At 45.2% G+C, this 17,035-nt stretch overlaps 1 protein-coding gene across 2 annotated transcripts in view; it reads left to right on the forward strand.

Moving 5' to 3' along the window:
• Positions 1–5,380: 5,380 nt before the first annotated feature.
• The window catches only part of wrnip1 (WRN helicase interacting protein 1), a 52,458-nt gene continuing 40,803 nt past the window's right edge, over positions 5,381–17,035 (forward strand). The window contains exons 1-2 of one of the 2 annotated variants that reach the window (XM_078198606.1): positions 5,381–5,807; positions 5,838–6,093. In XM_078198606.1, coding sequence (XP_078054732.1) covers positions 5,416–5,807; positions 5,838–6,093 — 648 coding nt within the window. In that variant the 5' untranslated portion in view covers positions 5,381–5,415. Of the gene's footprint in view, positions 6,094–17,035 lie in introns of both variants that reach the window. The other variant, XM_078198597.1, reaches the window with a different exon arrangement.

A 17,035-nucleotide genomic window follows, 5' to 3' on the forward strand; every position in this document is an offset into this window, starting at 1 on the left:
TGCTCGTTTGGAGAGACACAAAGGGCCTCCTTCTCCACTGTAACAATTCTGTTATTTTAAAATGCTTATCCCAATGCCACCTCCTCCCCCCCCCACCCCCTCCCCCCCATGGCTTTGCCCTTCGCTACATCTATAATCTCTTCCAGCCCTACAACCTTCCAAGACATCTGCAACTCGCTGACATCTTGAACAGCCCTGAATTTAATCACTCCACCATTGGCAGAGTTGTGCCTCCAGTTGTAGGGCAAGGTCACTGGCAATTAAATAGCTTGTCATTTGTCTGTTTGTGTGCACTTTCTGGTGGGATGGTTGTCTGCTTAATCCTCTGGTTGCAGATAAGAACAGTAAGGAGTCTAACAACACCAGGTTAAAGTCCAACAGGTTTATTTGGTAGCAAACGCCACTAGCTTTCGAGCGCTCCGAAAGCTAGTGGCGTTTGCTACCAAATAAACCTGTTGGACTTTAACCTGGTGTTGTTAGACTCCTTACTGTGTTTACCCCAGTCCAACACTGCAGATAAGAAGTCAGGGAAGTACATGTGTAAATAGTTTTAGCTGTTAATGAAGACTTATAGTTAACCTACCGAAGACTGCAAAGACTACTTTAAGAGATACCTTTCTGTAACCAACATCCTTCTAACATCACAGCAAACAAGAGATAATAAGTCATCTATTTCTTGTCTTCACATCTGACAAGTTTTCCTCACTCCTTCAGCACAAATAATTCTGAAGTAATGGCAAAACGATACCCAATGGTTTTAAAAGCCTTAATCTTGGTTCACACGAGCTTGCACATCAGATAAACCTGTTGATTCTTGGGAGTGGATAATGGAGAGGTTGATAAAATTGCAGGAGGGGGACACATACCTGGTGGAATCGATAGTTAATGAGGTGAGATGATTTAAGAGGTGAGGTGGCTGCAGCGGATGAGGAGTTAACTGAAGTATTGCCAAAAAGGTAGTCATAATCTTCTATTCTGTTTGGTGGCTGGCATGGAGGTAGGAATGATTTTTGCTGGGGAAGCGGGGGTGGGAGGATGGCTGACCACTTGCAATCTTGCGCTGTTTAGCTCATTGTGTATCCATGAGGAGCTTGTTGATTCTCACAATGGGGGCAGGAAGGAAGTTGCCATTCACAGCATTACCATGATGTGGAGATGCCAGCTTTGGACTGCGGTAGGCGCAGTAAGAAGTCTCACAATACTAGGTTAAAGTCCAACAGGTTTATTTGGAATCAAGAGCTTTCGAAGCGCGGCTCCTTCATCAGGTGAGTGCAGGAGCAGCGCTCCGAAAGCTCGTGATTCCAAATAAACCTGTTGGACTTTAACCTGGTGTTGTAAGACTTCTTACTGTTTCCAGATGCACGCCACTTAAGTTGTCACTGTGAACATTGCAATTTCTTGCTGGCAGGGGACTTAATTCCAGCAAGCTGGCCTTTTAATGAGCATGCATGACTTGCCAATGGGTGCAAATAGGCTTCTCGAGACTGTTCATCCTTTAAAGTCCTGAGAACATAATCATTCAATTCATAGCATCCCTTCAGTGCAGAAGGAGGCCATTCGGCCCATCAAATCTGCATCAACTCTCCAATAGAGCATCTTACCGAGGTCCATCCCCACTGTATCCTCGAAATCCTATGCATTTACCCCACTAATCCCCCTAACCTACACATCTTTGGACTATGTGAGGAAACCGGAGCACCCGGAGGAAACCCACACAGACCCAGGGGGGGGAAAACTAACAAACTCCACACAGTCACCCAAGGCCGGAATCGAACCCGGGTCCCTGGCGCTGTGGAACAACAGTGCTAACCACGGTGCCACCACGCTGCCCTCCATCCATCTCAGGAAGTTTGTTTTTGGCCTCACATCAAATTAAATCCTCCTGCCCACGTCCGCCAAGCTTCCCACTGCTGGCGGCCCCAGAAGATTCCACACATGGTGACAGTTGATTGGTTAATTGATGAGAGAAGTATGAAACTGATTAAGGAAATCAGCCAATGAAAGTTGGTGGAATCTGACAATGGCTTCTTGTAAATCTTTCAGTTGCACTTTTAATCTGCTGCAATAAGTGATCTTGTAGATCCAGATACTCTGAAAGAAGCATGACAGACTACACAAAGGAATAATATTAGCACTTCACACTGAAAAACAGGCGATCAAAAAAGATTGGTAGTGAAAGAGTTACATTAACTTTCTTTTAACAAAACCAATTTTTAACGAGTAACGTAGATAATATTGAACAGAAAGGTTATATTATATCTTTTATTAGAATCTGATCAATGTCATGCATATCACATGTTTTTTTCATGCAGACCTGTGATACGAACACAGTTAAAGGAGTAGGCCGTTCAACCCATTGAGCCTTCTTCACCATTCAATATGATCATGGCTGATCGAACACTTCAATGCCTTTTACACTATCCCCATATTGTTCATTAGAAATCTAGCAATCTGTTTTAAATATACTCAATGGCTGAGCTACCACAGCCCTCAGAGATAGAGAATTCCAACTATTCAATACCCTCTGTTTAAAGAAATTTCTCCTCATCTCAGTCATAAGTGGCTTCCCCCCTTTTTTGAAATTGTGCCCCCCTGGTTCTAGATACCCCACCAAGAGTGACATCTTACCCTTACCTACTTCTATCCAGTCTATCCCTTTGAGTATTTTGTTGGTTTCAATGAGATCACCTCTTTTAGTTCATTTCGGGGATAGCAGTTTGTCCATATTCTCCTTCGCTCAACTGAAGACTCTGTGATAGGGAACGGGGAGTACAGGGAGTCCGTTTGTTGTCTGTAGGTTCAATGTGTACATAAAAGGATTGTTAGGTCCTCAGTACATCTGAACCATCCTCACCCTACAGGCTGCTGATCATTAGGCTCTCCTTGTGGAACTTTTGGAAGAAGAAATGTCAGCATGTCTCATCATGTTGCAGGAGTGGATCTGATCCAGATCTTGAAGGAAGCCTGGGTGAAGAGGAGATACATCCTGACATTGACCACAGCAGGAGCTGATTCCGCATGCTTTTGTAGAGTCAGGACATTTTCCTCTGTTCCTCCCTTGCCTTTTGAACACCTTTGAGGATGAAGGATCTCTTGATGATAGCTTAAAACTCCCAAAAAAAGACACTTATTTCACCGTCTTTGCAGGAGTCTCCCACAAACTTCTTTCCAAACTATTTTACTCGGGATTTCCACTCCCATTCACCCTTCTGCTCCCCTGCACACATAACTTCAAGTTAACCAGGTGCAATACTGCAGAAGGTTTTCTAAAATATCGCATTTCTTGTCTGTTGTGCCACACTTTTCTGTCACATTTAACCAAAACTGAACTTATCCTAGTCAAATTTCTTTCAATGCACACCAGGTGCCCATGGGCAGCACAGTGGTTAGCACTGCTGCCTCATAGCGCCAGGGATCCAGGTTCAATTCCAGGCTTGGGTGACTGTGTGGTGTTTGCATGTTCTCCCCAGGGCGGCACGGTAGCACAGTGGTTAGCACTGCTGCTTCACAGCTCCAGGGTCCCGGGTTCGATTCCCGGCTCGGGTCACTGTCTGTGTGGAGTTTGCACATTCTCCTCGTGTCTGCGTGGGTTTCCTCCGGGTGCTCCGGTTTCCTCCCACAGTCCAAAGATGTGCGGGTTAGGTTGATTGGCCAGGTTAAAAATTGCCCCTTAGAGTCCTGGGATGTGTAGGTTAGAGGGATTAGCGGGTAAATATGTGGGGGTAGGGCCTGGGTGGGATTGTGGTCGGTGCAGACTCGATGGGCCGAATGGCCTCCTTCTACACTGTAGGGTTTCTATGATTTCTACATGGGTTTCCCCCAGGTGCTCCAGTTTCCTCCCACAGTCCAAAGATGTGCAGGTTAGGTGGATTGGCAATGCTAAGTTGTCCCTTAGTGTGCTAACATGTACAGGTGAGGGGAATTAGTGGGGTAAATATGTGGGGTTACGGGGATAGGGGTCTGGGTAAGATGCTCTGTCATAGAGTCAGTGCATTCTCACTGGGCCTTCTGCACTGTAGGGATTTTATTATGATTCTCTGAAATTTGTGATCTTTGGAAAAGAAAGCTAGTCAATGGAATGCACATAACCCATTTCCCCAATTGTCTTAGAAGTCAAGAAATCCTGCAGCCAATGACTTTAAAAAGTAGCCTTTGTAGCCACACCATCCCTTTTTAAGAGGAGAGACTGACATTTCACCATGGGCTCTGATTTATAGCTGAATAGTAACTACAATCGTTCTTTACGGTTTAATTACTAAGGCTTCCTGGTCACAAGAAGTTTAATGAAAGTAGTTAACAATGGCCACAAAGGAGTAGATGACAACAATTATATTTAAGAGTAAATCATCACAATGGTGTTCCAAACCTATTAACAACATTGCGGACAATTTACCAGAATGTATTGGAAGTTCAAGAATGGGTACTGATTATATTATTTCCTGGTAATCGATTTTACAAAGGACAAAGAAAAGTACAAGCACAGGAACAGGCCCTTTGGCTCTCCAAGCCTGTGTTGGTCATGATGCCCTAACTAAACTAAACAAAACCTCTGTCCTTACTTGGTCCATATCTCTCCCTATTCATGTACCCATCCAGATACCTTTTAAATGTTACTGATGTGTCTGCTTCCTACACCTCCTCTGGCAACACATTCCTGGCACCCACCACTCATTGCGTGAAAAATTTCCCCCACACATCTCCCTTAAACTTTCCCCCTCTCACCTTCAATCTGTGCCCCCTTGCAATTGACACTTCACCCTGGGAAAAAGCCTTTGACTTTCCACACTGTCTGTGCCTCTCATAATTTTGTAGACCTCTATCAGGTCTCCCCTCAGCCTGTCTTTGCAGTGACAACGATCCTATTTTTATTGATTACTCATTTAACCAGCGGGACTGCAATAAAAGTATTGATCATAATTTTGCACGTTTTGATAAATTACCCAAATAATGCAATTTAATGATAGTGATTGGGTTCACACTACTGGCTAAATTACACTTCAGTCCAGATGCACAAGTAGGTTACATACTAAGCTCAAAATCGATTTCCAATGGTTTAAATATACCCCAATTCCATCCTACTGACAATGCATCTGCAAATTTCCCTCAATGTTGAATATTGTGTTGTACAGTTTGATTTTGATTTATTAGTGTCACATGTATTACTGTACAGTGAAAAGTACTGTTTCTTGCGTGAATTTGCCCAAGGGACATGACATTTTATTTTAGTGGTTTGCAACTGAGGAATCAGTCAGAAAACTCTCCCCAAAGTTGTGTTTCTTTTCTGGAGAAATTAAGCGGATGGAGTGTCCGCGGGCAAAACATATGAATAAGTGAGCAAAATACAGGACAAAAAAAAGAGGGGGAGGGGTAAAGGAAGTGTTGTGGTGTTTGGACAGATGTTCAGGGTGAAGGGGAATGGCGCCGGATCAGAGGCAGGGGAAGAAGGTGGTCCAATGTCCCGTCTGCTCACAGGAGATGCAGAGTACCAGCATCAATGCTCACCTGGACCGGTGTCTGGGTCTCAAGCTAGACACTGAGGGAGGAGAGGAGGTGGCTGTGGAATGCGGTGGTAGCGACGACGGCGGCGACGACGAAGGGGAACCCGGCAGCAAGAGGCCGCGCTTGTGGCCGGAGCGGGCCGATGGAACGTTGCCCGGGGGGAGCAGGCGCGAGGCTGCTGCAGCTAGCGGCAGGACCAGCTGCAGCTCCCCAGGGCCCGCGCGGGCCGATGGAACGTTGCCCGGTGGGAGAGGGCGCGAGAGCAGGGCCACCGTTAAGGACAATGGGAGCAGGAGCAGCAGTTGCAGCTCCCCAGGGCCCGCGCGGGCCGATGGAACGTGGCCCGGGGCCGCCTCGCCAACCGCCACCTTCTTCCAACGGTCGCCGGCCCCCGGCCCTCAGGAGGAGCGGGGGAAAGCGGTGTCGCTGCAGCAACTGGAGGCCAAGCCCCTGGCGGAGATCATGAGGCCCAGTGCCTTGGCCGAACTCATCGGGCAAAACAAGGTCCTGGGTGAAGATACCCTCCTGAGGACTCTGCTGGAATCGCATGAAATCCCATCCATCATCTTGTGGGGTCCACCAGGGTGTGGTAAAGTAAGTATGGTGATGGGGGCGCCCATGGGCGCTGTTAAGTTTTTAAAGTTTATTTATTAGTGACACAAGTTAGGCTTACATTAACACTGAAATAAAGTTACTGTGAAAATCCCCCAAGTCGCCACACTCCAGCACCTGTTTGGGTACACTGAAGGAGAATTTAGCATGGCCAATGCATCTAACCAGATGCCCTCACCTGGATTGAGGTTACATCATGCATATAATATACAAATGTTAAACACTAATCACTACCATCACGCATTTGCTTAATTATAATATCCAATCAACGTGAAGACTTAATCATGTCCAAAGATGTGGAGGTTAGGTGGGTTGGCCATGCTAAATTGTCCCTTAGTGTCCCAAGATTAGGGGGTAAATGCACAGGGTTACGTGGATGGGGCAGGGGGGTGAGCCTGGATATGATGTTCTGTCGGGGAGTTGGTGCAGATTCGATGGGCCGAATGGCTGCCTTCTGCTCTCAATAGCCTTACCAAGGAAAAATATATCAATTGCTTTGATTCAGAGAATCCCAACAGTGCAGAAGGAGGCCATTTTTGCCCATTTTATTATCACTCCAACTATGCTATCACTAGTTAATGTTACAATGATTGATTTGGTTACTTTTTTCCTTTTGGAAGAATTATGTAATTGTTTAATATACGCCAAAGACAAAATTTGAAGCATTCAGTCATCATATAGGTGTTTATAATGGCAAATTAATTTCACTCTAGATTAGCGTATGGTGGTGCATATTTTTGTAGGAGGAATAAAAAGACCAATCATCCTTGGGAATTATAAAGTTATAAAGTTACAGAGACACAAATAATTAAAAGTAGGAACAAAGCCATTGCAAAGAAGCAAAATAACAAGAACTGGGATTGATTTATAAAGTGCACACAAAACCATGGTGTTCATTTCTATGGGAATACTATTCAAAAGCTAGAAAGCCATGTTAAACTTCTTAAAAAGAATCTTGTTAAAACCATTTGGAATATTGTGTGCATTTCTGGTCTCCATGTCACCAAGCACTGAGAGGATGCAAACAAGATTTGCAAGGGTAGTACCAGAACTGGGATGTTATAACTACTTGGAAAGACTAAACAAGCTGGAGCTCTTTTCTTTAAACACAAGGGAAGGATGAGTGGTAGCCCAACAGAGTGAGTTTAAAAAAATTATTAATGGATTTCATAGGGCAGACATAGAGATGGGTGAATCCAAAACGGGGTTGGGGGCGGGGGAGTGGTCATAAATACAAGATAGTCACCAATAAATCCAATAGGAAATTCAGGAGAAACTTCTTTGTCTATGGAATGGTTAGAATGTAAAATTTGTTATCACATGCAGTAGTGAAGACAATTAAGGCAAAGTAGATAAGTACATGAGGAAGAAAGGAATAGAAGTATATATTGATGGGGTTAGATAAAATAAGATGGGAAGAGACTCATGTGGAGGATAAATACTGGTTTGTGCCAGTTATACTGAATGGCTTTAATTCCATGTAAAACTTTCTTGTCACACATTAGCGGTCATTAAGCAATTGACGGTGGTAGTCAGTGCCAAAACTAACGTACTAAAATAGAGCAAGATGTTAGTACCTGTCTAATAAAATGAATAATATAGATGATTGCAGGAAACCCAGCAGTAACTAAGGTAGCAATCTTCATTGTGTGATTTGTCTAACAGTTATACTGAAGTTTTGCTTTTCTGTCCCTTCATAGAATTAACAGTAATCAAGTTATCATCCATATTTTATCTGTATTTAATATAGGTGTTAAGCATGAACAATTGGAGGAATATTTTAAATGTACTTGCAGACAATCTTTTAAGTTTTTTTGCACAGCTGATTTTTATGTGGCCATGTTTGATAGAATGTAGTCAAAACATGATGCCTTGCAGTAATAATGTGTTTCATGGGGCTTATTTTTATCATTTTAATTTTTATCATTTTAATAGGTGTTGTTGATGTATTTATATACTTTAAACCACAGATGCTCAATCCATTTCTACTGATATAAGGATACAGAAACGCTTGAAGTTTTTCACTCGTTACTGCTAAATTATAAATGAATAGTGTCCTTTTATATTTTTAAAAATCTAAGTCAGGTGAAGATTTATGTTAAAGAAGGTAATTTTTAAAACAGGTATGATCTAAATGTCCCATTAAGCTTTAGTATTCAGGATTGTATTACATGTTCATATACTCACCATATAATTTTAATTATTCCCAATGCCCAACTCTGGTTTTTAAATAGTTAGATATTCCATTGGCATTAAACAATGGAAATATCTAGCATTAAGGATACTGTCTGTGTTTACAGTTTGTTTATTTTTACAGTAACCCATTGCTTTTCAAAAGCTGAGGATTATATGAAGCAATCTGAAGGAAATATTTCAAAGGGCGAGAACTGCAACCATCTTTGTGAAGTACTCCCCCAGAAATATCCTAGCTAATGTTTGATCGAACCATAGGTCTAAGTGTTCAGTGAATGGTTGGCATTCCATGACTCTATGACTGACTCTCTAACTCAGGATGTGGAGATGCCGGCGTTGGACTGGGGTAAACACAGTAAGAAGTTTAACAACACCAGGTTAAAGTCCAACAGGTTTATTTGGTAGCAAAAGCCACACAAGCTTTCGAGGCTCTGAGCCCCTTCTTCAGGTGAGTGGGAATTCTGTTCACAAACAGAACTTATAAGACACAGACTCAATTTACATGAATAATGGTTGGAATGCGAATACTTACAACTAATCCAGTCTTTAAGAAACAAAACAATGGGAGTGGAGAGAGCATCAAGACAGGTTAAAAAGATGTGTATTGTCTCCAGACAAGACAGCCAGTGAAACTCTGCAGGTCCACGCAACTGTGGGAGTTACAAATAGTGTGACATAAATTCTGATTCTAGGATCGCATGATAAAGACTCAGGAGGAAAAAAGCAGAAATATTTATGTGAAATAGTGTGACATAAACCCAATATCCCGGTTGAGGCCGTCCTTGTGTGTGCGGAACCTGGCTATCAGTTTCTGCTCCGCGACTCTGCGCTGTCGTGTGTCGCGAAGGCCGCCTTGGAGAACGCTTACCCGAATATCAGAGGCCGAATGCCCGTGACCGCTGAAGTGCTCCCCAACAGGAAGAGAACAGTCTTGCCTGGTTATTGTCGAGTGGTGTTCATTCATCCGTTGTCGCAGCGTCTGCATAGTTTCCCCAATGTACCATGCCTCGGGACATCCTTTCTTGCAGCGTATCAGGTAGACAACGTTGGCCGAGTTGCAAGAGTATGTACCGTGTACCTGGTGGATGGTGTTCTCACGTGAGATTATGGCATCTGTGTCGATGATCCGGCACGTCTTGCAGAGGTTGCTGTGGCAGGGTTGTGTGGTGTCTTGGTCACTGTTCTCCTGAAGGCTGGGTAGTTTGCTGCGGACAATGGTCTGTTTGAGGTTGTGCGGTTGTTTGAAGGCAAGAAGTGGGGGTGTGGGGATGGCCTTGGCGAGATGTTCGTCTTCATCAATGACATGTTGAAGGCTCCGGAGGAGATGCCGTAGCTTCTCCGCTCCGGGGAAGTACTGGACAACGAAGGGTACTCTGTCCACTGTGTCCCGTGTTTGTCTTCTGAGGAGGTCGGTGCGGTTTTTCGCTGTGGCGCGTTGGAACTGTTGATCAATGAGTCTAGCGCCATATCCTGTTCTTATGAGGGCATCTTTCAGCGTCTGGAGGTGTCTGTTGCGATCCTCCTCATCCGAGCAGATCCTGTGTATACGGAGGGCTTGTCCGTAGGGGATGGCTTCTTTAACGTGTTTAGGGTGGAAGCTGGAGAAGTGGAGCATCGTGAGGTTATCCGTGGGCTTGCGGTACAGTGAGGTGCTGAGGTGACCGTCCTTAATGGAGATGCGCGTGTCCAAGAATGCAACCGATTCCGGAGAGTAGTCTATGGTGAGCCTGATGGTGGGATGGAACTTGTTGATGTCATCATAGAGTTGTTTCAGTGATTGTTCACCATGAGTCCAAAGGAAGAAAATGTCATCGATGTATCTAGTGTATAGCACCGGTTGAAGGTCCCGTGCGGTGAAGAAGTCTTGTTCGAACCTGTGCATGAAGATGTTGGCATATTGAGGTGCAAATTTGGTCCCCATGGCTGTTCCGTGTGTCTGGATGAAGAACTGGTTGTTGAAGGTGAAGATATTGTGGTCCAGGATGAAGCGGATGAGATGTAAAATTGCATCTGGAAACTGGCAGTTGTTGGCGCTGAGCACTGAGGCCGTTGCAGCAATGCCATCGTCATGGGGGATGCTGGTGTAGAGTGCTGAGACATCCATTGTGACGAGGAGCGCTCCTGGTTCAACTGCTCCATGTGTGCCGAGTTTCTGTAGGAAGTCCGTCGTGTCGCGACAAAAGCTGGGGGTTCTTTGTACAATGGGTTTCAGGATGCCCTCGACATAGCCGGAGAGGTTCTCGCACAGGGTCCCATTGCCCGATACGATGGGACGGCCGGGTGTGTTTGCCTTGTGTATCTTCGGGAGGCAGTAGAGATCTCCAACGCGGGGAGTACGTGGGATGAGAGCACGGAGGGTGTTCTGAAGGTCCGGATCAAAGGTCTTGATCAGAGTGTTGAGTTGACGGGTGTGTTCTTTGGTCGGATCTGCAGGTAACTGTCTGTAGTGTTCCTCGTTGTTGAGTTGTCGGTACACTTCTTTGCAGTAATCCGTTCTGTTCAGTATGACGATGGCCCCTCCTTTGTCTGCTGGTTTGATGACAATGTTGCGGTTGGTCTTGAGAGCGTGGATGGCGTTACGTTGTGCTTGGGTGATGTTCGGGGCTGTCTTGTGAGTGCGGCTGATGAATTTGGTGTTGACGCACCTCCTGACGGCTTGGGCAGAGTCGCGGAGCAGAAACTGATAGCCAGGTTCCGCACACACAAGGACGGCCTCAACCGGGATATTGGGTTTATGTCACACTATTTCACATAAATATTTCTGCTTTTTTCCTCCTGAGTCTTTATCATGCGATCCTAGAATCAGAATTTATGTCACACTATTTGTAACTCCCACAGTTGCGTGGACCTGCAGAGTTTCACTGGCTGTCTTGTCTGGAGACAATACACATCTTTTTAACCTGTCTTGATGCTCTCTCCACTCCCATTGTTTTGTTTCTTAAAGACTGGATTAGTTTTAAGTATTCGCATTCCAACCATTATTCATGTAAATTGAGTCTGTGTCTTATAAGTTCTGTTTGTGAACAGAATTCCCACTCACCTGAAGAAGGGGCTCAGAGCCTCGAAAGCTTGTGTGGCTTTTGCTACCAAATAAACCTGTTGGACTTTAACCTGGTGTTGTTAAACTTCTTACTGTCTCTAACTCAGACCAAATGGAAGGCATTCAAAATGTCTAATTTGGTTGACTTGGTCAATCTAATTAAAATCTAGTTTTGAGCAGCATCATAATGTGAAGGATTTGAGGTTTGTCAATAAATTCTCACACTAATTCTCACACAGTAGTAGTTTTTTTTTCTCTCGGGCCCCTAGCCCTATAAATTGGTGCAGAGGAGATACCCGATCCTCTACATTGGTAGAGGATCCCACCCTTCCATCCTCCTCTAACCTAATTATAAGTGTGGGGAAGTTTTTTGTTTTCTTTTTTTCTTGCTGGTAATGGCTTCAGGGATGGCAGTTCAGGCAGTATGCTGCATCTCCTGTGGGATGTATGTGGTGAGGAAATCCAGTAGTGTTTCAGGAGATTTTAGTTGTAAGAAGTGCATTAGATTGCAGCTTCTGGAGGAGCGTGTAAAGGAGCTGGAGGGGGAGGTAGAGGAACTCCGCATAATTCGGGAGGCGGAGGTGGAAGTTGATAGGAGTTATAGAGAAATAGTAACTCCTAGAAATGAGGCTTGGGTCAATGCCAGGAGGAGGGGTAAGAAGCAATCGGGAAGACAATCCCCTGGGGCGGTTCCCCTCCATAATAGGTTTTCGGTGCTGGAGGCTACAGTTGAGGAGGAATCAACTGAGCATAGAGAGCAGATCTCTGGGGGTGAGCCGAGTGAGAAAGCTCAGGTGGTTAGGGGCTGTAAAAGACTGGGCCTTGTGATTGGGGACTCCACAATTAAGGGGACAGATAGGAGGGTCGGAACTAAAGGTAGGGACTCAGGGTTGGTGTGTTGCCTACCAGGGGCTGGGGTCCGGGATGTGTCTGACAGGGTATTCAGGACTCTTAGGGGGGAGGGAGATAAACCACAAGTTATTGTACATGTGGGGACACACGACATAGGGAGGATAGGGGAAGGGGATATTAGGCAGGGATTTATGGAGTTGGGGTGGAAACTAAAGGCCAAGACTGACAGAGTGGTTATCTCTGGACTCTTGCCTGTACCACGGGATAGTTTAGAGAGGAATAGGGAGAGGGAAGGTTTGAATTCATGGCTGAGGGGATGGTGCAGGAGGGAGGGGTTCAGGTACTTAAGCAATTGGGGCTCGTACTGGGGAAGGTGTGACCTCTATGAGAAGGATGGTCTACACCTTAATCAGAAGGGGACCAATATCCTGGGGGGTAAATTTGCTAAGGCCATGCAGGGAGGTTTAAACTGATTCGGGGGGGGGGAGGGATCCTGAGTAGTGGGGCTGAAAGTGAGGGATGCATGGATGGGGACTGCAATGCACGGCATTGCAGAGGTGGGGTGGAGCAGGGTTTGAAATGTGTATACTTCAATGCCAGGAGTATTCGCAATAAAGTGGGTGAACTTGCAGCGTGGATCAGTACCTGGGACTTCGATGTTGTGGCTATTTCAGAGACATGGATAGAGCAGGGGCAGGAATGGATGCTGCAGGTCCCGGGGTTCAAATGTTTTAGTCGAAGTAGGGAAGGAGGTAGAAGAGGGGGAGGGGTAGCATTATTGGTCAGAGATTGTATCACAGTGTCAGAGAGGAGGTTTGATGAGGACTTATCTGTTGAGGTAGTATGGGCGGAGATTAGAAATAGGAGAGGAGAGGTCACCCTGTTGGGAGTCTTTTATAGACCTCCTAAAAGTTCTAGAGAGGTTGAGGAAAGGATTGCGGAGTCAATCCTGCTTAGGAGTGATAGTAATAGGGCAATTGTTATGGGGGATTTTAACTTGACTAATATTGACTGGAATTGTTATAGCTCTAGCTCGTTAGAGGGGTCAGTTTTTGTTCAAAGCGTGCAGGAAGGTTTTTTGACTCAGTATGTAGACAGGCCAACTAGAGGTGAGGCTATATTGGATCTGGTGCTGGGAAATGAGCCAGACCAGGTGCTAGACTTGGAAGTTGGTGTGCATTTTGGTGATAGTGACCACAATTCGGTTACGTTCACCTTAGTGATGGAAAGGGATAGGCATGAACCTCGGGCCAGTGGTTTTAGCTGGGGGAAGGGTAATTATGAGGCTATTAGGAGAGAATTAGGAAACATAGGTTGGACTAGGAGATTACAGGGACTGGGAACGTCCGACATGTGGAGTTTTTTCAAGGAGCAGCTACTGCGAGTCTGTGATAGGTATGTCCCTGTCAGGCAAGGAGGAATTGGTAGGGCTAGGGAACCGTGGTGCACCAAAAAAGTTTCTTTGTTGGTTAAAAAGAAAAAGGAGGCTTATGTTCGGATGAGACGTGAGCACTCGGGTAGTGCACTAGAAAGCTTTAGATTGGCTAAGAGGGAGTTGAAGAGCGAGCTTAGAAGGGCTAAAAGGGGACATGAGAAGACTTTGGCGGATAGGGTTAAAGAGAATCCTAAGGCGTTCTATAGGTATGTCAAGAACAGAAGGTTGGTTAGGGCAAGTTTAGGGCCAGTTATAGATGGCAGAGGGAAGTTATGTGTGGAACCGGAGGAGATTGGTGAAGCATTGAACCAATATTTCTCTTCGGTGTTCACGCAAGGGGACATGAATATAGCTGAGGAGGACACTGGGTTGCAAGGGAGTAGAATAGACAGTATTACAGTTGATAAGGAGGATGTGCAGGATATTCTGGAGGGTCTGAAAATAGATAAATCCCCTGGTCCGGATGGGATTTATCCAAGGATTCTCTGGGAGGCAAGAGAAGTGATTGCAGAGCCTCTGGCTCTGATCTTCAGGTCGTCGTTGGCCTCTGGTATAGTACCAGAAGATTGGAGGTTAGCGAATGTTGTCCCATTGTTTAAGAAGGGGAACAGAGACTTCCCCGGGAATTATAGACCGGTGAGTCTCACTTCTGTTGTCGGCAAGATGTTGGAAAAAATTATAAGGGATAGGATTTATAGTTATTTGGAGAGTAATGAATTGATAGGTGATAGTCAGCATGGTTTTGTGGCAGGTAGGTCGTGCCTTACTAACCTTATTGAGTTTTTTGAGAAAGTGACCAAGGAGGTGGATGGGGGCAGGGCAGTGGACGTGGTATATATGGATTTTAGTAAGGCGTTTGATAAGGTTCACCATGGTAGGCTTCTGCAGAAAATGCAGATGTATGGGATTGGGGGTGATCTAGGAAATTGGATCAGGAATTGGCTAGCGGATAGGAAACAGAGGGTGGTGGTTGATAGTAAATATTCATCATGGAGTGCGGTTACAAGTGGTGTACCTCAGGGATCTGTTTTGGGGCCACTGCTGTTTGTAATATTTATTAATGATCTGGATGAGGGTATAGTTGGGTGGATTAGCAAATTTGCTGATGACACCAAAGTCGGTGGTGTGGTAGACAGTGAGGAAGGGTGTCGTAGTTTGCAGGAAGACTTAGACAGGTTGCAAAGTTGGGCCGAGAGGTGGCGGATGGAGTTTAATGCGGAGAAGTGTGAGGTAATTCACTTTGGTAGGAATAACAGATGTGTTGAGTATAGGGCTAACGGGAGGACTTTGAATAGTGTGGAGGAGCAGAGGGATCTAGGTATATGTGTGCATAGATCCCTGAAAGTTGGGAATCAAGTAGATAAGGTTGTTAAGAAGGCATATGGTGTCTTGGCGTTTATTGGTAGGGGGATTGAATTTAGGAGTCGTAGCGTTATGTTGCAACTGTACACAACTCTGGTGCGGCCGCACTTGGAGTACTGTGTGCAGTTCTGGTCCCCACATTACAGGAAGGATGTGGAGGCTTTGGAGAGGGTGCAGAGGAGGTTTACCAGGATGTTGCCTGGTATGGAGGGGAGATCCTATGAGGAGAGGCTGAGGGATTTGGGATTGTTTTCGCTGGAAAGGCGGCGGCTAAGAGGGGATCTTATTGAAACATATAAGATGATTAGAGGTTTAGATAGGGTGGATAGTGATAGCCTTTTTCCTCTGATGGAGAAATCCAGCACGAGGGGGCATGGCTTTAAATTGAGGGGGGGTAGTTATAGAACCGATGTCAGGGGTAGGTTCTTTACCCAGAGGGTGGTGAGGGATTGGAATGCCCTGCCAGCATCAGTAGTAAATGCGCCTAGTTTGGGGGCGTTTAAGAGATCCGTAGATAGGTTCATGGACGAAAAGAAATTGGTTTAGGTTGGAGGGTCACAGTTTTTTTTTTTAACTGGTCGGTGCAACATCGTGGGCCGAAGGGCCTGTTCTGCGCTGTAATGTTCTATGTTCTATGTTCTATGTTCTAATCAGCAATTCCTAATCTCAACTATGTTGTGGGAGAGACGCAGAGGGTGGAGAAAAATGCTGGAGTTGTCACTCAGTTGCTTTCATGTACATAGTATGAGTGACAAGGTACTGTTGGTGAAAGCTAATGAAGGAATAAGTCATTTTTTGGTCAAACTTCCTTTGTGAACCAGGGAGATAGGATTGGGGGTGGAGCTGAATGGAATTGAGAAAATAACTTGGGGGTGAAAGAGGATGATGGTGGTATCATAAAATGAATGGTTAAGCTTATATCCTGACCAACACTTGAAGATTATTTTTGTCAGAAACTTTTTTAAAAATTCATTCATGGACCAAGACTTTCCTCCCCTTCCGTGGTGTGTTTCACAGCGGTGGGAGGTGGCGCGCTGCTTGCTGTTGTTAACCGTGTTTCCCGTTGAAGGCACCCAGCGTTGTCGGGAAACCTGCGGTGGGGGTGCACTGTCAGCGGGGCCATAAGATCCCACTGGTGTAAATGGTAGCATGATTTTGGTGATGGATTATGGGTATCCCAGGCTAGGACACACTTAATACCTCTTCAGTTGCCCCTTGAGATGGTGGAAGTGTGCTGCCTTCTTGAACCAGTGCAGTTCATGTGTTGAAGGAACAGTCACTTTGCTGTGAGGAAGGGAGTTCCAGGATTTTGATCCAATGACAGTGAAGGAAAGACAATATATTTCCAAGTCAGGATGGCATTTGGCTTGTAGAGTAACTTGCAGGTAGAGTTCCATACATCTGCTGTTCCTGTCCTTCCAGGTGGTCGGGGCCATGGATTTGGAAGGTGCCATTGGAGGAGTCTGAGTGAGTTGCTAAAGTGCATTTTGTAAGTGATGCACGCTCGGTCAAGTGCTGCCTTGACACCAAGGGCAGTCACTCTTGACTCAAGTTCCTTTGTCCATGTTTGAGCCAAGGCTGTAATAAGGCTTAGGAGCTGAGTGGTCCTGACAGAACCCAAACTGAGCATTAGTGAGCAGGTTATAGCTAAGTAAGTGCCACTTGATAGCACTGTTGATGATCTCTTCCATCACTTTACTGATGATCAATAGTGGATGATGTTTCAGTAATTGGCTGGGTTGGGTTTATCCTTTTCGTGGATGGGACATAACTAGACAATTTTCCAGATTGCCAGGAAGATACCAGCATTGTTGCTGTTCTGGAGCAGCCATCCATATTGCAGTAGTCACTGCTGCTTTACACTTCCTTTACAACTGCAATATATTGCTAGGAAGACTCATTACACACATTGTGTTAATCAAATGTTTTCTCAAAACTCAAATTCTTGAAATTACTACTGCTGATCCCCTATTTCAATAATTTGGGTGTAGTGACGTATATAACATTTTCCGCCTTCTCTGTTGTCTATAGTGACATGCATT

The sequence above is a fragment of the Mustelus asterias genome, chromosome 2, assembly GCF_964213995.1.
Source record: "Mustelus asterias chromosome 2, sMusAst1.hap1.1, whole genome shotgun sequence".
In the NCBI taxonomy this organism is placed as follows: domain Eukaryota; kingdom Metazoa; phylum Chordata; class Chondrichthyes; order Carcharhiniformes; family Triakidae; genus Mustelus; species Mustelus asterias.